The sequence below is a fragment of the Trachurus trachurus genome, assembly GCF_905171665.1.
Source record: "Trachurus trachurus genome assembly, chromosome: 17".
Taxonomy (NCBI): Eukaryota; Metazoa; Chordata; class Actinopteri; order Carangiformes; family Carangidae; genus Trachurus; species Trachurus trachurus.
The window spans coordinates 22,686,268-22,709,678 of NC_139900.1; the positions used below are offsets into that span (position 1 = coordinate 22,686,268).

Sequence of the window (23,411 nt, forward strand, 5' to 3'; positions counted from 1 at the left end):
GCAAACTCTCAAGATCATTTCATTACAGTTTTGAAAGAAACAGTTATTTTCATTATGGATTAACCTGTTACATTAGAAATAAATAGTTTAGTTTATAAATATCAGGAAAGGGTTACGTTGCCTCCCAGGGCTGAAGGTGTCACTTTGACCATTAAAATCTAATCACTTCTCCAGGTCCAAGTCCAGGAGCGCTTGTGACAGATTTGAAGTGTTACTGAAGATATTATGCTCATGCAGAGGTGCAGAGGCAAGAAAACAGAGAAGCAGCACATCACCACATTAGAGAATAAGGAACCAGAGAGAGTTCGAAGGTATTTTTGATTGAATGCATCTTCCTCTTAGTTTAACAGATGACACAGTTCTGGTTTAGATTATAACGTGTGTAAGTGGTGTCTTTACCCGTGTCTGTGACAGGCCAGCGGAGCTCCAAAGGGACGTGTCTTCCTGCATGGCTAAAGTCTGATTGACAAACCTCAGCATCCCTGTGAGCGAGCCCATATCCACCTCCTGCTCCTCCCCCACCACGGTGCTCACCGACTCCCTCCTCGACTCACTCAGCCGCTCATCGCCTCCCTCGTGTACCGAGGTAGCCTCCACTTTGGGGCTTCTGTCATCTTGTTTGTCCACCATGTACGTGAGGGGGTTGAAGGAGCGGTCAGGGGACGCTGTGGTCTCCGTGGCGCTGAGGCCCTGCCAGCTGTGGTCCACTTCGTGCGGGAAAGGGGAGACGGGGGAGGAGAAGGAGGAGAGGGAAGAGAAGGACTCCCACGGCTGCTTCCTCAGAGCCTCCGTCAGCGCTGCCTTCAGGCTCGGCGGCAGGTCCAGGGAGGAGTTGACGCTGCTGCTCTGCAGCCAGTCGTGAATTTGGCAGCTGTCAGAGCGGCGAGGGGCCGAGGCGGGCTGCAGGTGTACGTGAGCAGGGGGCGGCGACCGACCGTGAACATATGTTGGGGATGGGACATGGGTTGAGAGAGTGTGTTGAAGCTTTTTGGGCGAGGAAGGAGGCGAGCGCTCTGGGGAGTGAGTGAACTTGTCCAGAGGTGGGAGGGAGAGAGCGTGGTTGTAAAGATTCTGGCGGTCAGCGGCCCGGTCCAGAACGGAGATCCTAGCTCGGGGACGGGTCACCTCACACTCCTATGGGAAGACCAGAACAAAAAAACACAGATAAAATACTGAGAGGCAGTTTCCAGCTATTTAAGTTTCACCTTTTTATCCTAAAATCCTACCTTGATGAGGACGGACGCGCTGGACGCCTCCAAGCACTCGGCCTGCAGCTGAGCCTGCAGTAGGGCGGTCACCACTCTGGCTTGATTCAACTGGGCAGCGAGCTGCTCCAACTGGACGTGGAGGTCACTGTTCTGGGATCTGGTCTGCTCATACAGAAGCCTGCTTTGCTCCAGTTGGGTTTCACTCTGAAGGAGCTCACTCTGGCTCTGGTCCAACTGAGTTTGGAGCCGAGTGGCTTCGTTCCGGCAGCGATCCAGCTCCGATTTAGTGTGGTCTCGCAGGGCTTTGGCTTCCTCAAGCTGGGTCTGGCTCTGCTGGAGTTTAGCGGTGAGCTGCTCTTGGGAGGAGCGCATGGTGGAGGAGATCTGCTCAGAGACTTTGAGGAGCTGACCTCGGGTCTGCTGCAGGGACTCCAGCTGAGGACGGAGGGGGAACAACTAAAACTGTCATGTATGCTGATGATTGTACAATATACTCAGCTGAACCATCCATAGTAGGGTTAAATAATAAATTACAGTATGATGTAAGATTAGTGGCACATTAGTGGTCACAGCTAGATTATTGTTCTCCAATTTGGTCTAGTGCCTCAATGAAGGATCTAAACAAATTACAAGTGGCACAAAATAAAGCAGCACGCTGTGTACTACAGTGCTCCTACAGAACTAATGTGGCACATATTCATGAGCAACTGGGTTGGCTAACTGTCACTCAAAGAAGCTCTTTTGTTGAACTTCCTTAGGAATATTATTGTAAACAAGTCTCCAAATTTTTTGTATTGTTTGTTTTCACATCAGTGGAGTCGACATAATTATCCGACAAGACATGCTATAGAAGGGAGGTTTACTTTGCCTAAAGCGAACACTAATGTGATGAAGAAATCTGTTTTGTTCAGAGCCATCCTAGAGTGGAATTCGTTGCCACTTTATATTGTGTTAACAGATTCTAAAGAGAGGTATAAATTCTTGCTCAAACAGTTTCTTATGTTGAAGCTCCAGTAGTTGGTATATGGTATATGCTATATGATGAGGTGCCTGTTCTCTTCCCTGCCCTATGAGATTACTATTTCGGTTTTTGTATGTTTTACTGTGTTGCCTTCCCCTTGTATATGTATATTTATTGATTCTTGATTGTACTGTACTGGTGGTGTATCGTGTCTTGTGTTATACGTATGTCTGCGTCTACTGTGTGATTGTATCCGTGTGTTGGGATTGTGTTAGTTGTTTTGTTCTACTTTATCCTTGATGTACCTGGAGAAATAGTGGGTAATTTTGACTGAATGTTTGGACTCCAGGAAGAATAGCCAAGCTAATGTGCTGGTGCTAATGGAGATCCAATAAATAAATAAACAGACTGATTGATATATGAGATTTCAACTATGTGGATTTTGCCCACTGTCATTTATCTGACTGACTTTTCATGTGCTGCATTAATACAACATACAATCCACTTAATGTAGCTGGCTCAAAGTTCAAAGGCTGCAAAGAACTGAGCATTAAGAACCATCACAGATACTATCAGGAAGTTATCAGCTTTGTGTGGGAGAAATGTGGCAATAAGAAGACAGAAGAAATAAGGAACTCTCACGGTGATGCTGACATTTTAAAATTAAAAAAAGGAAAAGAAATTACGGTAGACAGACACAGACAAAGTGATGAATAGGGATCTAAAACCCACAAGATCCTTACTACATGGAAAGACAAACAGAAAGGAAACAACGATGAAAGATGTATAAAGAAAGGATGATTTTTAGTGCACGTGCAAGTGATATTAAATGTTGATACAGCTACAGCTAGTGTTTAATGACATTGTTGCCATCACAGGATTATAGGATCTAAATAGCTGTTTCTTTATTGAAGTATTATAGTATGAACGCATGTATTTTTAATGTATGAAAGCACCCTGTATCATAACAACATGTCTGCAGTTTCTAACAAACCATAGGTTGAAAATTCAGTGAGTTATGATCATTTCTACTACGGAAGCGTATTGCATTCACTGTTATTTTTTCTGTTTTTCTGAGATTTTTTTTCTTTTCTGTTTTTCAGAGAAATTTCTTTTTCAGTTTTTCTGAATAATATTTTTTCTGTTTTCTTGAGTATTTTTTTGTTGTGTTTTTTGGAGTAATTTTTTTCTGACTTAACGAGATTTCAAAATCCCATGAGAAGCTCCCACCTGCAAGTAACGTTTAATAATTAATATCAATGATATGTACAAGGTCCACTTACAAATACAGTCAAGCTATCCCCGGCAGTGTTTTGTGATACGACAGTTAAGCGTGTAAAAAGACTGATTTCAAAATAAAGGTGACCTTCCAAAAGGGATTCAATTGTATAATTTGTAAGGTGATGTAGATTTTCAAAGTAAAAGCCCAAATCTTTCTTATTTTCACTGTGTTCCCTGTAAATTCAGATACATATCATGGATCTAATAGATCCATGATGAAGTGGAGGCTGACTTGAGCGCAGCTGTTAAATGTACTTGCTTGCTGAAATCTTGTTAAGTCAGAAAAAAAAAATACTCAGAAGAACAGAAAAAAATTACTTTGAGGTCTCGCAAAACTTCGTCTTTCTTTTCCGTACAGGATCGTCTCATCTTAGTCATGAAAAAAAAAAGTTGTTGACAAACATGTTTATTAAATTAATTAAATTAAATACAATTTTTTGTCCAAACTTAACAGTGCTTTGAAAAAGTGTTAAGACAGTTTGATGCCTCAGGAGCTACTGTACCTCTCTGCAGTGCTGCTCCCTCTCCAGCTCCAGTTCCTGCTCTAAAGAGGTGACGGTGCCCTGCAGCCTGGCCTCAGCCTGCAGCCAGTGGGCCTCCTTCAGCACCAGCTCCTCCTCCACACCACACAGCCGGGCCTCCTGGACACACACACACACACACAATATAATAAAATGTATTTAGTTAGTCTCCAAATGCAGAGGAGAGGGTGTGAAAACGTTTTTTTGTGTGCTGCTTCTTTGGAATTTTGAGCTTCTGCTTTTTTCTTTATTTACAGTGAACTTTATTTTTCAGAAGAACTGTAAATCACTATGAACAATACATGGATTTGCAGCAAAATGCTGCGTTCCTTATTCATTCTTGTTACAATATACAATACTTTAGTGCACCCAGTGAAGTGCAAGGATGTTTTTCTATAATACTGATGAATCTGAAAAAAGTATTCAAACTTAAAGAGCCCATATTATGCAAAATCCACTTTCTACAGGTTTTGTAGTGGTCCTATGTGTTCCCGTGGCCTTTCTATGACGCCTGGAGGTGAAAAAAGTCTGTTCACTCCCTTAATTGATTTCTACACTTTTTTGAGATTGTGTCTCCAAACGGGCGAATTGGAAGTGCTGGCAGACTTGACGCCAGGATGCGCTGAACTCAGGTGACTCCACCTCCCGGTACTTCCTTATACTCCCCCTGGGCCAGTCTGGAAAAACGTGAGCTCCGCCCGCTGACAGTTTTCCAGAACAGCGCCCCCCCCATCCACACACACGCCCCCCCCCCCCGTCCGTCCGTCCGTCATTTGACATGAAGCGGTAGGCCTACGTGAGGAGCAGTCGGTACCGTGGCCACCAGATGATCCTTTTGAATCATTGACTGAAAAACAGCCGCCTGTCATTAAAAATGAAATCGCGGATCAGAGAATATTGGAATGATACCGCTTCTCATCAGCGCAGCGGTCCTCATCAGGGAATGAGAGACATCTGAACGAGGAAGTCTCCTCTCCCGGCGCAAAACCACCTCAATATTCTCATCAGTCCATACAACAGTGCACAGTTTGTGCTGCTCCTCAGTTTCACTTGTTTTTCTTATTTGACAGTTTCACACTTTCTGATGGTAGTAGGAGTCTCTCCATGTTTCTCCTTCTGCCACAGTAAAAAAAAAAGAAAAAAAGAAAAGAAAAAAGGAACATTTAAATTTTTTCAGACAAGATGCCAGTCTCAGAATTTTTTTTTTTTTTTCGGAAATCAATGCCAGACCCCTGTCCCAATGTCAACACTGGCACATGTACCTGTAGTGAAAACCACACCCTCTCCCCGTGACAGGTGTGGAGTGGACGTGGTTTACACATCTTATTTGCATTTCAAGGTGCAGACACAGAAATGGCTCGTTCGCAGGAGAGCTCTGGAGAGCCACTTTTAGATTACTGAGATGTAGAGCTGCAGATTGATTTGGGGACAATACACTAGGAATACCATATGGTTGGACAACTTAGAACCATGTGAAATAGTTGAAAACCAGCATAATATGGGACCTTTAAAATTCATTGTGTGTAATGCTCTCTGTTGTTGGTATTTTGTAGTTCAGTGTACTCAAATTGACAGTGCTTCCTGAGTGAGACTTGACTTGTTGGCACCGTTATGAATAAATGAGTATATTTTGAGTATAAAGTGTCTTGTTGGTGAGAAAGAGTTTTTCTGGTGAGAATGAGATGAAGTGTTGTGCTGAGATGGGTGTTGGTGATGCAGACTGTGTTAAGAGTTTTGAAAAAGAAGCTTCAGTATTGACCAATGCGGGTTAGTCATTGAAAAAAAAAAAAACTGTAACATCATCAAATCCAACTTTTGGTTACCAGGTGATGCACTGAAAATCCATCAATGAGCTATACTGTTTATCGCTGTAAGGTCATGGAGGTTGGGGCTAATCCCAGTTGACACAGGACGAGAGCTGGGGACCCCGTGGACAGGTCACCAGTCCATCACAGGGCCAGTTTCAACCTGTGTAATTAAATAACAATATTAATGATAATGATAATAAATTGTACGTCAGCTTTACCGTCTCTTTGGTCTGCAGTTTGACAGCGTCCAGCTCTCTGGTCAAGGCCTCACAGTGATGTTGACTTTCTTGAAGCTCTTGCAGCCCAGTCTGAAGTTTCTGTTGACACAAACACACACACACAGATGCTGTGTAATGATCAACACTGTGACTATATTCTAGGTCTCACAATGTTTGTTTTTTTACTCATTATAAAACGCCATAGTTCTTATGAAGACAGACCACAAAATTAATGCAAACAGAAGATGTGTAAACATGAGTAAACGCCTTGTATCATCACGGATTAACTGATAATGTTTGATCAAGGTTTCTCATTGTTGGCTCCTCAGTTATTGAAGCTGATAGTAACCAGGGGCCTGACGGACAGCACATTATACAGCTGAAAGTACAGTACATCATAACTGCTGTTCCAAATTTAATATCCCGACACTTTCTAAGCTCTGTATGACGCTGATTTAATGGCCATTGATGGATTCCCTGCAGAATGTGCTACAGCTTTTTAGATTTAATCAAATTAAATTCTTTATATACTTAAATTTACAGTTAAATATTATATTTTGTATGTAATTTTTTATCCAATCGAGCCATATGGATTGCGGTATAACTAACTTTACATTATCTAGCTCATTCACCTGTCAGTCATACACAGTGGACATAATTCAGACACAGCAGCAGAGTCAACCTTGCATTTACTCTTCGCTCACCAGCTCTTTCACTTCCTCAATAGTCGTTGCTCTCAGCAGCTTTGTGGTTAAAAAACATCTTTGCTAAGAGCACTCCTAATGGACTCCTAATGGTAAGACAAGACAGTTTGTCATTAAGGCCCCAGACAGTGTGGTCGGTATGAGTGTTGGCAGTGGGGACAGTTGTAAAAAGATGGTTTTTATAATCAATACTAAAAGACAGTTTTAAATTTACAATGCATTTCATGAAATACATTGCTCTTAAAATGCTAACTATTATTTCTTTCTTTTAACTTTCATAGCTGTTGTTTATCATGTATAAGCAGAAAATTTTTGAGCGCTTTGACAACATAATTTTACAGCAATATGAACTGACAGGAGTAAACATTCACGATAGACCGTTATCTTGTTTACTCTAATTTGTTCTTCTTGACTCTACACTTTAGAGCTGCACACAATAAAAGTACCAACAAGTAACAGATAACACTTATCACTGGTATCATAATCTCTCAAGGTCACAGTGCTGCAGTCTATTACATCTACCGCTTCTGTAAACATTCAGTGAAAGGTCCAAAAAAAGGTTTTTTAAATATCTGTTCAGACTGAGTTGAGTCTTAGTGACGCTTAAACACTTGTTAAAGGGGACCTATTATGCTCCTTTTTGCACAAACTAAAATAGTTCCTGGGTGTCTTAAAGACATGTCTGTGACGTGCTTCGGTCAAAATACCCCAAAGATCAAACATCACAGCACTCTCAAAAACAGGGCTCTGCAAAACGGTCTGTTTCAGTGGCCCCTCCCTTTAAATGCAAATGAACCACTCCCTCAGGATTGCGTTACCATGACGATGTCTACTACTAGTACCTATACTGATTTGGCCAAAATGTAGTATGCAAACAAAAGTTAAATCTGCAGTAGGCAAATTGCCAGATCTCCAGTCTGCATCTGACCAGTCTACATTGTGTAATGAAATGTGCCCATGACCTAGTCTCACCCTAACCAAAGATGGTATAGAGTAGTCTTTGCCATGTAGGCTACTGTAACCATGTAACATGTAATATAAAAATGCAAAAATAAATATATAAAATAAATTAAAAATATATGCAGACTGGTCAGTTCATTGTAAAACAGTTATTTATTGATGTAAATGTGGTGATTTGTGCACATAGACTACAGAGCTCCGCAGCACTGCTCCTCCTCTCCTCCTCCTTCTCACAGCTTCACTTTTCATTCAAACACGGTGGTAAACGTCTAAAAAACCTGCGGGTATGTTTATTAGCGATGGTTTTCTCTACCGCGATGAGCACGGACGTCTGCCCGGCCAAGGAGGCCTGCAGACGGGCTCTGCCTGTGTGAGGAGCCGCTGCAGCTCCAGAGCTCCGGTGCTCCGTCGGTCCAGCGTTACATCGGTCCGACGAACAACGTCGCCCCGCGGTAGGTCGCTTCTCACACAGGTACAGCTTCACTTACATGAAACGTCGGCGTAAACTTCTAAATAAAACTTAGTAAAGTGACGCTACAACGCTAAAACATGCAGGGAAAAAGCAGGAAGTAGTCCGCTCCGCTCTCCGCTGTGACACCAGCCACAACAGAGCAGCATGGGAGGAGGCGGGGCCGGCTGGAGCAGAGACCTCGGCATGACTATGTAGGGGAGTGCGGCACGCCATGACGTCATGGCACTGTGTCAGTGCACTGAGGTGTGCAGAGAAATCCAAGAGAAATCCCAATCATCTAGCAGGGTTTACCTCCAAATGCAGGATATGACACTTCCACGGCCTCTAGAACCATTATCCAACATTTTAAACATATATAAAAGTCTGAAAAGCTGGAAAAGCATAATAGGTCCCCTTTAAAACACATGTTCTACCCTCCTTTTCTGTGACTGTTGCTGACCTTCGAATTTCTGTCCGCGAGGTCCCTCTGTGCATCTCTCAGCTCCCTCTCTCGGGCTTCGAGGCTCTGCTGCAGGGACGCCACCTTCCTCTCCATCTCCTGCTTGTGCTCTCTGATGGCCACGTCCAGCTGGCCCAGCTGAGGACGACAGAACGAACGGGTAGAAGTGGAGAACATTTTAAACAGTCAACATGACAGCAACGGCATGCTATCTTCCAATTAAATCCAAAACACATAAGATAAGATGTTATGTTGTTATGTTTATGCGTGAGTTGTACCAGCTGTGCTCTTTGTTGGAGCTCCCCCTGTCTCTCCTTCAGAGCAGTGTCCATGTCTAAGACCTCATGAGTCCTCTCCTCCAACTCCCTCCGGGTCTCACTATGAAGCCACACACACACGCGCGCGCGCAGACAGAGACACAGACACACTTGTATAAGATTTCAACCGATATGTGTCTGATTAATATTTGTAATAAAAAAAAACATTGAGTACTGAGTCTTATTCCTGCAGGCCAAAATACAGGGAACATGGTTTGAGTAATTTCTGTAAGAGTTTTATTATTGAACACACGCAGACTGATCCTTGAGTGGATGGGACTTGAACTAATCTCAGTGTCTTTTGAGTGTGTAAAGCAGCTCATGACTACAACCTACATCATGATAGCTGTTATTAAAAAGGCCTTTTTGTTCAATTGGGCATTCCCCAAAACAAGCCTCTGCGTGTCCCTAATACACCCACCATGTGCTCATTGTGCTGTGGGATAATTACACCATCTAACAGTAACGGACGGTGTGACTAATGACTCATGAAATCCCTCTTTCCTCTTTCACACAAGAAAATTCTTCATGATCTGTGTCATGTGCGACCATTTTAGTGCTTTATGTACAACAGGTTTCGCACAGTGACCTTCACAATGTATGTGATTTAAATGTACACAGTTGTCATCTTTGTTGTCAGTTTTAAAAAGAAAACATTACATCACAAACCACCACATCATGTGTGAAAAAATCTGTCACAGCAAATTACATGACATGGTACAGAAGATCCACCATGGATAATAAGGAAAATAACTTAAAAAAATAACCAACAGAAATTTATATTATAACATCTTGAACGGTGAGGATCTGCTTAATAAAATCACACATATGTCAGTGAATCATCTGACTGTTAAGATTTGTCAGTTCATTATAATGACGTCATACAGTGAGAGGGGCACTGGAACAACAACAAGAAGCTCAGTGACTGTGCATGTGTCTCTCGGCGTGTTTGTGCTGAACAATATGGACACTGTTTGGACACAGATGACTCAGATAGAGCACAGTGTCTCATCTGAGCGAGAGCACGTGGACGGTTTCTCCATCTCAAGCGTGTCCCCCCATGTTCCTGTGTGCAGAAGAACATTTCGCACGAGGGCATATCCTCACCTAAGCTGAACAGTCAGTTCTTCCACAGTGGCCTGTCGCTCGTCCGCGATGGTTTGTGTCCTCTGCAAAACGTCCTTGAGTGTCTGTAGCTGCTGTAGAGTATCGGCCAGCTCTCCCCGCACCACCTGCAGCTGTCCGTCCAGCATCTGGACCCGCTGGGCGCAGTTGAGCTGGTCTGCTTCACAGCGATGGAGCTTCTCCTCCAGATCCACAACTACAAAGGGTGAGGAGGACATGAAAAGTAAATAAAACCACAATAAAGGGAAAATTTGTAAGTGTAAGATTGTCAAGTGTGTTCTCTTCGGGTCTATTCCAGGCATGGGCAAACTACAGCCTGCGGGCCAAATGCGGCCCGTAGGGCTTTTTAATCCAGCCCATCAAATATTGGTACAAAATTGTCCAAATTATAGCAAAGATCTCAAAATTTGATGCACTGGCAAAAAAGGGTGACTAACAACTCTGCTCCCACTGAAACTGATTGTACGTTTCCTTTTACTTTTAAGTAATGGCTTTTACATGTCATTTATATTAGTTCATAAAAACAGTCTCCATCCATCTGATACTGGCCCAGTTCATCCGTCAAATTTTGGAACTCATATTCTGGCCTCTAAGATTTTAGGGAAGCCACATAAACATTTGAACTGTCTCTATGATGAATTAATTAGAAGTAAAGCTGAGAAGATAATTAATGATTCCTCTCATCCCATGTACAGCGAGTTTGAGCTTTTGCCTTCAGGGAAGCGGTATAGACTACCGATGGCAAGGAAGAACCTATACAAAAAGTCCTTTGTCCCAGAAGCTGTCAACGCAATAAATAAGATCAGAATGCGGTAGCTAGGTACCCTGTTTACTCCTGTTTTTTCCTTTGCTGAGGGTTTCCCTGCACAGCAGGTTCGTACTGTTGTGTGCTTTATGAAATTATGTGGGCCTACTTGAATGTGTGATGTGTGAAGTACAGTTACTGCCGTAGGCTATTTTATATATATAAATATATATATATATATATATATATATATATATATATATATATATATATATATTTTTTTTTTTTTTATATCCTTGAAATGTTTTTTACTGTGTCATTGTGTTCTGTTTTGTGAGACATGTCTATGGTGAAACCAAAGAGGAATTTCCACTCTGTGGATAATAAAGTTTTTGAAATTGAAATTGAAAATTGAAATTGAAATTGAAAATCTAAATGAAAATAACTTTCAGATTAAACCTAGTGCACTACGTAGAACATCATCTCGTACCCAAGTCGCTCTTTCTGTCGAGCTGATTCCTAATGTGTAGCAGGGTCTCCTCCATTCGACTGATCTGGGAAGCCTTGACGCAGACATCCCTCCTCAGTCGGAGCAGCTCCGAATCTTTAGACACCAGCTCCCCTCGAGACATTGTCATCTCAGATGTCAGGTGGCTGCAAAGAGAGAATCATATCCGTCTATAAGGAGTGCTGTCAAAGGAACCAAACGAATGGGAAGTTCAGTAGCTGCAGACAAAAAACAAAAACACACACAAAGCGTAGATCGAGTCAGGCTGGATAGGTGCAACATGCAGGGCTCACTCCCACCTTAACGTGAGCACGGCTCCCATTGTAGACTTGCAACGGCTTCACAAGTGACAAAAGCCTCCAAAACTATCAGAGAAGCTAAAAGAAACCAAAGTTGCCTTTTGACAGCACATGTATTCCTACGGAGCCTAGAATAACTAAGCAGCAACCAGCAGCAGCTGTGCAGACTGAAACTACTTCAAACACGTCAGGCTTCTCTCTCCGAGTCCTACCAAGGAGCGGGAAGCTCATTTATATACACGTATTGATGGAGAATGGGAGGGCGGCTTCATGCCTACAGACAAATGGAATGTGGTGTAATCATAAGACTGCCTCAGACTGAGGAGTTGTTTGATTATCTTCTTTGCTGCAGGACAAGTGAGCAGCCAGGATATAGTCATTAACAAAAGCCTCATACAAGCAGCATGAAATAGCCACAACATTGTAATCAGGAAATGTACTTATTAGATGTACTACAAGCGTTAGAAAACGCACTGCAGTAGCACCAATAGAAACTCTACTGAAAAAAGTGCAAACCAATGTCATTTAGAAATGTTTGTCGTTGTTTATAGTAGTTTGTGCAATGACGATCCAGCACCAATGACACTTGTGGTGGTAAAGGCCACAAAATCAGCTGACTGAAATCACTGTGATGCATTTTTCCCACGTTTATCACCTCTGAGCTCTGATTTTGTTTCCTGTGTTATGTTGCGTGTGTAGATGTTCTTACGTGACAGACTCAGACAGTTGAGTGTTTTGCTGTTTCATCTCCTGCAGGTTCTTGTCTCTCTCCTGAGCTTCCTGCTCTCTGCTCCTGACCTCGTCCTGCAGAGAAGCCCTGGCTCGTTCCAGCTGCTGCTCCAGACCGGACACCTGTGCACACACACACAACATCATCAGGGTCAATCTCTGTTGTTGTCCTCTTACATGAAAACAAACAGGCAGTCCATTTTGTTCATATGTTTCAGTTCTACCGGATAAAACAAAAAATAATGACGCTATTAAAGAAACTAGTGTAGATACTCATGGTCTTGTAGAGAAGACCTGACCTACTACTACAAAACAATGCTCCTGATGCCTACGGGACGGGTCATTTGTTTTTCTTGTCTGTTACCTAGATCAGACCAATATGTTCAAACGCTCCATGCTGCTGTCATTGCACAACTCTATGTACTGAATGGAGACCATTGTGTCCTGTTTGTTGTGAAGGACAGACCGTACAACAAGGGGCTAAAATGTGGTCAACTATAAATAAAATCACAAGCTCAAAGAGCCGTTTCCCTCAGGCAGCCCTGCAGATTTAACACAAGTCTGTGATTTGTGTGGGAATGGATGCAGCAGCAGTTTTGCAAATGTGTGTTTCAGACACGGGTTAGGTCAAGTCACTCATACGTGTCCTCTGTCCTTCAGGCATTTCTATTCTGTTATTATGCAACATGCTCGAGCTTAGCTAATAAAAAGCTTCTTGAGCCCAGACCCTCCAGCAAAACCCAGCAAGGAGGCCAAAAACTATTTAAAATGACAACTAAACAAACCACATGGGGATGGGGAAAAATGTAGTCTCAGTGACTTTGAGTTGACTTTGGTTTGACTGTTGATGCCATACGAGCTGTTTGAATATTTCCTCTGATCTCCTGGGATTTTCACACAAAATAGTCTCTAGAGTTTTTTTCTCAACATGGTGTGAAAAACAAAAAACATCAAGCAAGCAGCAGCACTGCAGCCCGTAAAATGATGATGAGAGGTCAGATGAGGACATCACAGAATGAACAACACATTAAAGTTCCAGTCCAGTCGTAATCTATGTTTACTTCAGATCAGGTCATTTTAAAATTGTTCTGTGGTCGCAAGTATCGTCCTTTTGACCATCATTTACATTTTATAATTCCCTTTACAATTGAATTAAATCAAAATCGGACGTACTGCGGCTTCCGCATTGTTCCTTTCCGGGTCAGAGAACAAACGCCTCAGAGTCTCTCATGAGAGAGAGTCCCTCTACTGTTGTGTTCTCTGACCTGATCGTAGGTGACCTGATGTCTCAGGTAAACATTGATTACAACTGGAAATGCCCTTTAAAAGGGAACTATGCAAGTCCAGTCACTTTTCTGCTGTTTTGCTAACCCTCATCCTGGTCATGTGCATTTGTTTACAAAGTAGCCAGCGAGAAATCAGTCAACAGAGCGGTACATTATCATATACAATGTTACTGATGTTACAATGTGTATATTTGTGTAGTTTAATCTGAATCCAGTAGGAACCTTTATGAAGTGGTAGATCGGGGAATTAGCAGCTGACAGGTCAGCAGAAACAACGCGATGCAGTCGTGTCAACGTGGAGCAGAACATTTCCAGCACTTCATGGAATCCATACAATACAGAGCTGAGGCTATTTAAGAGCAAAGAGAGGCCCTGTCCTGCATCACATGTTGTATGAATGCTGTACGTTCCATGTTCCTGATGAAGTGCTCAACTGGGACAGAGAGAATAACTGATGCCATGGATACAGAGGAAAAAGCAGCTCTCCAAAACAAGGTTGAAATACTAACCAGGAAAAATCCTTTACTAAAGTTTTAACTAACTTAATCAATATTAACATTAATGAAAGTAAACCAATTAATGTGAATAACCTGGAGCTCCAACCTGAGAGTGAGCAGACATCCTCTATACAAACAGTCCATCCACCATTACACATCACCTCTGGAATCACTTCTCTTTGCCTTTCAACATATCCACAAGTTTCCGAACATCATCTATGGTCAAACCGGCTTTTAGTAATAAATGTCCTCGAACTAAAGTAGTAGTTCCGTGGTTATTTGTCTCCCGAGAAATGAAATGAAATGCATTTCCGCGAGAGGCTGGTTTACGAGGCTATTACACCCCTACTGTATACCTTACTTTGTGTTACGCATTATAACTTTGTATAAGTCTCCATATACAGTATGTCAAGCTGTTTGTGTCATTCACCAGCTGTAAAAAAAAAAAAAAGACGTTCTATCTAGGGGTGTCACGATTCTCCAAATCCTCGATTCGATTTGATTTTCGATTTTAGGGTCACGATTCGATTCGATTCTCGATTTTTTTTACTTTTTCTTACAGCACAGACGCCTATGCTATTTTCAGACTAGTCTAGTCAGTTTTGTACAGTAAATCTTATTTCAAAAGATGGGATACATATAAGTGATGCAATTTCCATAATGTATCACATTATAGGCACTAATGGTCACATTTAAATAATTTCTTTACAATATAAAGGTAACATGCCCCCAAAAATCATGATCCTGGGGCCAAAATTGCCCCCAAGGTTTTGAAACAAATATATTTATATCTGTACATTATCATAATTTTATTTTCATTAATTTACCGTCGTGTCTCATTATTCTCCTGATGTCGGCTTAATGTAATGTAAACGAGATTGCGCTGATACGCGAGAGTCATGTGACAGCGGGGCAGAGCTGCGATGGACCAGGTCCTGATCAGACTGGCGGTGGCCTACAGTCAATCAGTCCCGGATCCTCCACCGTCAACAGATCCCCCGAAAGCCCCCGCAAATAATACATCGACAAAAAGTGGCAAGTTGCACCTTTTGGCTTATTATTTGCGGGGTTTTTTTATTTTTTTTTATCTTATAACGTCTCAGCAACATGCGGCTCTCAGTGCTTGTAGGTGTTGTGTAGTATCGTCGATCCTCTCTGACTTCGATGCTCGAGATCGTGACGTAATTTCGATCAATTTCGATAAAAAATCGAAATCGTGACACCCCTAGTTCTATCTATTTATCCATCCATCCATCCATCCATGTATCTATCTAGCTACTTGTTTTGACATACTGCTCGATCCAAATACTCTAAGCTTAATGAGCTTCAAATATTGATTTGATGCAAAAGTAGCTTAAGCGTGACTCTCTTGTATTTAACAAGCTTCGATCGGTTCATTTGCAGTCACAGAGCACAAGTATCATCTGTATCAGCCTGATGTAGTTAGAGTACGAGCAGGAAAACAACTGATCTTGCAGTAAAATGAACTCTGTGACTCATCTTTGACTCTGTATGACATCATGTTATAATTAATACATGTATATGGGGATGAGGAATATATTCTCTTATACACAAATGATGTTGTTGATTTTTGTGACTTTTCTCAGGGTCAAACACCGTCTTTTAGTAGCAGAGCCTACATACTGTGTGTTTAGGTCTCTCCCCTCCCTACCTGTTTCTGCAGCTGACTCTGGCTCTCCTCCAGCTCAGAGATGTGGGCGGTGCTCTCAGTCAGCATGGTCTGCTGCTGCTGGAGAGAAAGCTGCAGCTGCAGGTTCTGTTCACTGGAGCTCTGACAAATCAGATTGGTGCTGTGGAGCTTGTCCTGCAGAGAGGACACCTGCGGAGGGAGGAACAGGGGTTGATCTTTGCTTAAATATACAAGTGCAGGGGGAGAACAAGAACGGAAATATATGTTTTTATTTCATTATTAAAGTCTCAACGTTTAAAAGAACATCTCTGATTATATGTAATACTTTACCTTCTCATTGCTCTTTTGCAGCTCACTTTCATAGTTCGTCTTAACCTCCTCTATCTGCTGCTTGTATGAGGCCAGCTCTTCTCTGCACGTAGACAGAGATGACTGTAGCTCACGCACCTGATGTAAAGACAGGAGTCGTGGATGGTGCGAACCGGTGGTTATTGTGGAATTTGTTTTTTTTGCAAATTTAGTTTTTTGTGTTTTGTTTGCGTTTGTCTACAAACCTTGCTGGCAGACTGAGCTGCCTGCTCTTTGAAACTCTGCAGCAACTCTTCCTTGTGCCTGACTTCAATCTGCTTTTCCTGAAATCAAATTGCCCATATGTAAATAACACAGTATACAAAGCTCTGGAAAAAATAAGAGACCACTTCAAAATGATCAGTTTCTCTGGTTTTACTACTTCTATTTCCTACACTGGACTGTGCTGCACTTTAGAGGGCTGTGCAATACTGAATTTTTATTATTGTTTTATTGTTGTTTGCTTTGTGTGTTTTTATCCTTCACTGCCTCCTTCATTCCTTCTCTTTTAACCACATGGGTTTGCAATATGAATTTAATCTGTACCTTGGTATAAATGACAATACAAATATTCTATATTAGGTATGTGTTTGAGTAAAATTAACACATTTCTTTTATTATAGAAACTACTGACAACATTTCTCCCAAATTCAAAATGAAAATGTAATTTAGAGCATTTAGTTGCAGAAAATGACAACTGGGGTCTTAAATAAACAAATTGTTCCTCTGCTTTACACAGTGAGGTTGCTTACTTGTGTCAGCTGCTCCACTGTGGTCTGCAGCACAAGAGCTGCTTTCTGAGCCTCATCTCGCTCCCTCTGAAGTGAGCACAGCTCCTGCTCCATCTCCAACACCCGAGACTGAGCTTGCTCTACAGACAATTGCAACTGCAGGGGAGAGAAAATACAATCACTTACTGCAAGGGATAATACTTCAGACAAAGCTTCACTGTATTAAAAACAGGATCACATCCAGAGTTGCTGCAGTAACTTAAATGCAGATTAAATCAACACCATACTTGTCGCTGATGGAGCAAATTATGGTTGAACAGAATCAAAATGAACTGAACAATAACATGGTGGTGTAGCAGATTTGCACTGTGGTGAAGTCGTCAGGTTGGAAGGGGAGACAGTGAGTTGAAAAAATGTGGCTCACCATTTCTATCCTGTGTTGTTGCTCCAGGCATCGTTGAGACTGAGACTTTTTACACTTGTCCAGAGACTGTTGATACTCTCTTTGCTTTTTGGTCATCAGTGACTGACAATGTTGAAGGCTGCTGGTCTTCTCCTGTAATTAGATTTAGACATTCAGCCCGGGTATGTGCCCAGCTATATTCACAGATACCCTCTTCATGTCTGACAAAAACATGTGTTCAGTGTATGTGTTGTACCAGTATCTGATTCTCCAGCTCAGTGTTTTTCAATGCAGCCTGACTGTAGGCTGAAGTTTTCTCCTGTAACTGCTTCTCCAGTGCAGCCACACGAGCACTTTTTCTCTTCAACTGAGGTGAAACAGAAATAGAAAAATAAAAAAAGCTATGTAATAACCAATAATTATTCCTCAAGCTTGGAAAAAGAAAACAAAAGCTCTACCTCTTTCTCTGTGTCAGTGGCTTGGCTGACTTTGTCCATCAGCTCTGTGTGGAGACTCTGGTAGTGGGAGGCTCTCTGGGCCATGGAGCTCTGCAGGGACGAGATCTCCTCCTGGGTTCTCCTCAGACGCTCCTGAAGCCGCTCGATCACGCTGTTTTGTTTTGATCGCTCAGCTTCTGTCGACTGCAGCACCCGCAACAGCTGCTGGTAACCTTCACCTGGAGAGATTTAAAGGGCAGGCAGAGAGAGGATTACACGTTTTATTAAAGTGAAAAATGTCCCTGTCATCTAAAGGCATTTAATAGCTGGATTGTTTGAACTTTCTTTGAAATGGAAATAACAGCTTTGAAGGCAGTTCCAAAATGTACTACTGCCAACTCCAATGAGACAACTATGCATAAGCATCAACCAAAAAAAAAGAGGCAAAAATCAGTTGAAAGATATAGAAAATAGTTAAAGGTCCAGTATGTAATATGGGGGTAAAACCATGATATCCAGCGGTCGGACAAAATAACTTGTTTACCATGACTGGGACGACTGGGAGTATTTCAGGAGCAAGGAGCGATGAGATGAAGGTCTAAACCATTTCTAAAAAATGTTACGATATGTCTGCTGTTTCCTACTCCTTCTTTCCTTCCACCTTCTTTGTTGGTGTATTTATGAATGCGAAACTCGCGAAACGTGCTCTCTGGCTGGCTGGATTTTCCATTTAAGCGGCGCAAGATGGCGACGCTCTCTAAAGCAAGACCCTTGCTATATGTACAGTATATATAAAAGAATATTATAAGGCTACGAAAACCAAACTAATTTTTATTTTATAGCCATTATACATTTATACAAATATATTCATGGGTAGTATGGTCAGATTTTGCAAATATTGCAAATAATCGCCAATTATTACACACTGAACCTTTAAAAGACATACAGTACATAATTAGAGGATATTTATATATATGAAAAATTGGAGAAAAGAAATGAAAAAATTAAAGGAAAACCCTGAAAATTAAGGAAATGAGTGGAGAAATATGATGAGCATAAAAATTATGTGAATCATAGGCTGTGGCCTTCTCAGTCACCAGATCTAAACCCACTATAACATGACTTGTTGTTACTTACTAAAAATACTGTGTTGATTCCCCTTTAATTTGTGTCTCATGTATCATACACCAGTGTTACCTGGCTTTAGCTTCAGCAGCTGTGCAGTTCCTGAATAGTCCACTTGGGGCAGCATGCACGGCCTGGCACAAAGTGGCCCCACAGCACCCTGGAGGTAAAAAGTAACATGCGACAACAATAAACACAAGAGATAAACATGGCAGCATGTTCAAGGCAGTTCAGTTTTAAGAAAAAAAGGAACTAATGATGTAACAATCCTCTGGGTCAAACGCTGCAGGCAACTTGATAAAACATGTGACATGGGAACACAAAAAACAATGTTAATGTGGGTATTATATTTCTCGACCTCTTGTAGATGCAGCAGAGCCAGAATGGCCTCCAGGTTGGACAGCTCGGCCTGGCTCTGCTGAGCCTCTCTGTGGCTGTGGGCCTCTCTCTGCTCCTGGCTCTGGGTCACACTCCTCAGGTTTTCCAGCTCCCTGCGCAGAGAGGCCGACTCCCTGGACTCCGCTCCCTGCTCCACAAGCTGCCGTTCCAGAAGTGAGGCCCGTCGTCTGCTCTCCTCCAGCTGAACCTGGAGGTCTGAGCTCTCAGCAGCCGAACACTTGGCCTGCACCGCCTCCTCCTTCAGCTGGCTGAGAGACAGAATAAAAGGGATCAAACAGGATAACCTCAACAAAGAGATATTTTCTTTAAAAAATTTGATTGATGATTGAAGTCTCTGCATGATTTATTTTACACATGCAAATATTTAGGAAAACAATGATACAGAAATAGTTACATGAAACAAGCAGTCTCATGTGTACCTTATGGTTTGGCTCTGTTCAGCCTTTTCTCTCTGCAACACAGTGCACTTCATCTGCAGCTCCTCCTTTTCTCTGTCGCACTCAATATGACTCTCTTTTAGTTTGCTCTCACTTTCCATCACCTTAAAAACAAAAAAATGGCATCAATATGCAGTTTTTAAGTACCTGAACATTTTAATAATTAAATTATCTATATTGATTAAAGTCACCCTTTTAAGTTTAATGGAAATTGTGGCTTTATAATCTTTGAAAGCTTCTTTGAGTTTCTCTGCATTTTCAAGTGCCTGGTTCCTTTGTTGCTCCGCCCTGTGAGGAATAGTGTAGAAAATACAGTAAATAGTAAAACAAGAACTTCATCAAGTTGTGAAAGTGAAACATACATTATAGAGTTAGGACAAAGCAGGCGGTCACTACAGCAGATCAGGGGGGTATTCCATCAAGCTCGCTTAGCTCGAAGTCTGGCTTAAATGGCCGAGTCTCGCTTATTTGAGTGAGAGTTCAGTTCCATCAACATGGCTAAGATTAGCTCCACCTCGGTAACCATGGAAACATGGTTCTGGCTAAGCCGGACACTTCGAGCTAAGCTCCGACTTCCCGTTCCATCAACTTGAGCCTCAACTCGGTTCCATCAAAGTGGTTTAACACGAATGCCAACCTTGTAACCATGGTGACTTATGCTGCCGGCCAATTCTGGTCTGGAGCAGGATTAAGGTGAAGTAACTCCATTTATGTTCAAAAAATGTCCAAAAGACAGTTCTGCTGGTGTTTTTACACACTCACCGTCATGTTATATTACATGATATTTTAAAAAAGCCTATTAAAAAATTAAAAAGATAAAATTAATTAAAAACAAATTAAAAAATAATAAAATGAAACGGAGGCATTTAAAACTGCTATTCACTATCTCTTCATCTCCTTGAATTGATGGATTTGGTAAATATGATTTTATACAGTCAATTCTGAAATATATGTGATGAACCATATGAAATAGGCTAGTTGATAAAAGTGATAGCTAAATATCACTTGTTAAAATAAATTAATAGCCTACATTTTGTGAATTTATTTAGGTCTTAGGCTAAATGAATTGTTAATAGGTGTCACTATCTATATTCACTTTGTCCGTTGTCCGGCCATTTTATGATATTTTCGGCACTCGACTGATGTGGGCTTGGACCTCACCTGGTCCAAGCCCACATCAGTCGAGTGCCGAAAATACAGGTGAGGCTTGAATTAGCGTCAAGTGGAGCCAGCATATCTCGTTTGATGAAACGGGTTGGGGCTAGTTTTAGAGTTCTCGCTAATTCAAGCTTCAAGATTACACCATAGTCTGGATGTTCTTAGCGACTTTGATGGAATACCCCCCAGGTTCATGTAATCATAATATTTATAACCCGTCTTTGGGGAAGTGTAAACAATATCGTGAACTTCAGTTCCATGAAAGGAAGTTAAGCCCAGCTTAATAAATCACCGTTTTCCTAATGCCATCTTGTTATCCAATTCTTCTCTGAGTGAACTCAGCTCTTCAGTAAGACTTGCCACCACAATGTCATTGTGAGCTGCTGCTTCCTGGTTGCACTCAGCCCTCAGCTCTGCTGCCCTGGGACAAACAAAGACAGGTTGTTAGGATATTATTTCCAGTGAGCGGGTAATGCAATGCAAGTTATTAGAAGCTACAAGCAAACCCCTGTAGGAGGAGAGAAAACAGTGACCTATATTAGTACAGTTGTCTATAGCCAGGATTAAACAATAGCTGCCTGCGCTCCATAGCACATGACATAATCTTATACATCTACATAAGTACTGTATAACAAGGTCATGAAGTTACTTTCGTTCTTTGGCCTGAGCCTCCAGTGCTGCTTGAAGCTGACGAATCTGCTCACTCATGACTGCCACATTGTTTCTGACCCCAATCCTGGGGCCTCTAAGGTGGAGCTAAAAAAAAAACACGACATATATGACACCATTATAATTTCTATTAGGTTTTTAATATTTGTTATAAATTCATTGATGTGACTTCCAAGTGCAGAAGCAACAGACAGAATAATCTGTTTTGCCAATGTCATACCTAAACAAATTAAATAACAATCTATTGCTATACTTGGAAAAACACAAAAATGAAGCACAAGATATAGTCTCTTAAGAAAACTGTACTGACAGTGTCGGTGTGATTGTCATACCTGTGATTTGGAGGTGGCCAGTTCATACTGCATCGCATCAGTGTCACAGATGTGCTGCTCATCCTGCATGGTCAGGCAGGCGTTCTCCTGACGCACGGCACAGCCCAACTTCTTCCTCATAGAAACAGACTCCATGTCTACTGACTTAGCTTTGACTGAAGACGACTGAAAGAAGAAAATAACAGATGTGGATCAGTGTCAAGGGTTTTTATTTACTTTTTAGATATGACGCTCCACAGGGCCATATTTTTCATCAAGTATCTTGCATAAAACTTGTGTTTTCAGATCAGAGACCACAGACTGGTGCATATACCATCTCCTTTATCATATCCTTTAAAATTGACTGACATAATAACATCTAATTTATAGCTATAGTACTGATATAATCAACAATGCAAATATAGTTTGTATTTATTCTGCCAATTGATACGGGTGATTTTCCGTGTGCATAGCTTGAATTCATCTATGCTTTTTAGGAGCTGGAAGTACCACATCCCTAGACATGCACACATACAAGGGACAAGATAATAGATGATGTGCAGTGCATAATTTGATTGTTAGGGCAGGACACACTCAGTCTTACCCTTGAGTTGAAGGACAGTGGGCTGATACTGCGAACAAAGGCTCTTCTTTCAGATGCAGCACTGGGAGTCCTCTCCTCTCCACAAACACAGCCCGACTGGGACAGAGGAGCATCAGGGATCTGCAGGCCTCGTAAGATCATGTCTGGACTCTGCTGCTCAACATTGCCACCATGACCATTGGCATGAGAGTACAAGGGGCTAGTGAGGAGGACATTAAGATTTGGACAGAAGATAAGAGAGGGGTCAAATGCAGCATGACAAACCCTTTGCAGTGCTCTCAGGTGTTGGCTGCAGGTTTATTCTGTGGCACAAGAAGCTCTGGACAGCTGGGTTACACTGTGTGCTCATGGCAATAATGCAGATAGCGAACCTCTGTGTCTGTCCCACACCTCGCAGGCTGTGGTCTGTCAGTCCCAAAAGATCCCTCACATCTTGAATTAAACTCTCCTCGTCCTCAAACATTGGACTAACGATGAGTGCATGTCCACCTCCAAGCTAGTCACACACTCCTCGACTGGTTGAGTTTGGCTTCAAGTGGCTCAAACAACATTTCACTTTTGTGTGACTGGTTAGAAAAGATACAGGAAACCAACATCACACTTACCTCTACTTTTTAAACAGCTGTGTCTACAGCAGCGTTTAACAAAACCAGCTAGCATAGCTACGCTAGCTAAATGTAAACAGACGCTCGTCGCATCAACAGGTGGCTCAAGATTTAACGTTATCGGGGTTTTTTTTTTTTTAGAGCAAACGCTGCCGCCAACCGGAAGACGACGTTTCAGTTCTTGATTAAATGACATTTATCGTCATGGCGCCATGAAGACATAAAATATATATTTGTAAATTGCAAGTTACAAGAAAGTATTCCAGGTTAAGCGAGTGTAGATGGATGCAGCAAAAGCCACTGTTACCAGAACGATTTGTATTCCTGCGTCTCCGCCTACATTTGAACAACGCGTCTTGTGATTGGATAAAGCGACTTGGTCTGTGACGTGATTGGTCGAGAGGGCAGTACCGCGAAGAACGGCGGCGCGTCTGTTGCGTGGCTGCCTGTCAGAG

General features: G+C 42.0%; 1 protein-coding gene across 1 annotated transcript; it reads right to left on the minus strand.

The window, feature by feature from the left end:
• Window positions 1–214: 214 nt before the first annotated feature.
• Window positions 215–22,426, minus strand: ccdc18 (coiled-coil domain containing 18). Its single transcript, XM_083991198.1, has 24 exons — window positions 22,352–22,426; window positions 21,769–21,933; window positions 21,417–21,523; window positions 21,060–21,188; window positions 19,801–19,897; window positions 19,592–19,713; window positions 19,132–19,420; window positions 18,846–18,933; window positions 17,670–17,887; window positions 17,468–17,578; window positions 17,233–17,364; window positions 16,830–16,964; window positions 16,284–16,361; window positions 16,060–16,176; window positions 15,751–15,918; window positions 12,276–12,418; window positions 11,250–11,413; window positions 9,997–10,210; window positions 8,851–8,950; window positions 8,573–8,710; window positions 5,998–6,096; window positions 3,954–4,091; window positions 1,227–1,643; window positions 215–1,134 (listed from the first exon to the last, which is right to left on the minus strand). Exons 2-24 carry the CDS (start codon window positions 21,901–21,903, stop codon window positions 367–369), a joined length of 4,107 nt encoding a protein of 1,368 aa, XP_083847324.1. The 5' UTR covers window positions 21,904–21,933; window positions 22,352–22,426; the 3' UTR covers window positions 215–366.
• Between the last annotated feature and the right edge of the window lie 985 nt (window positions 22,427–23,411).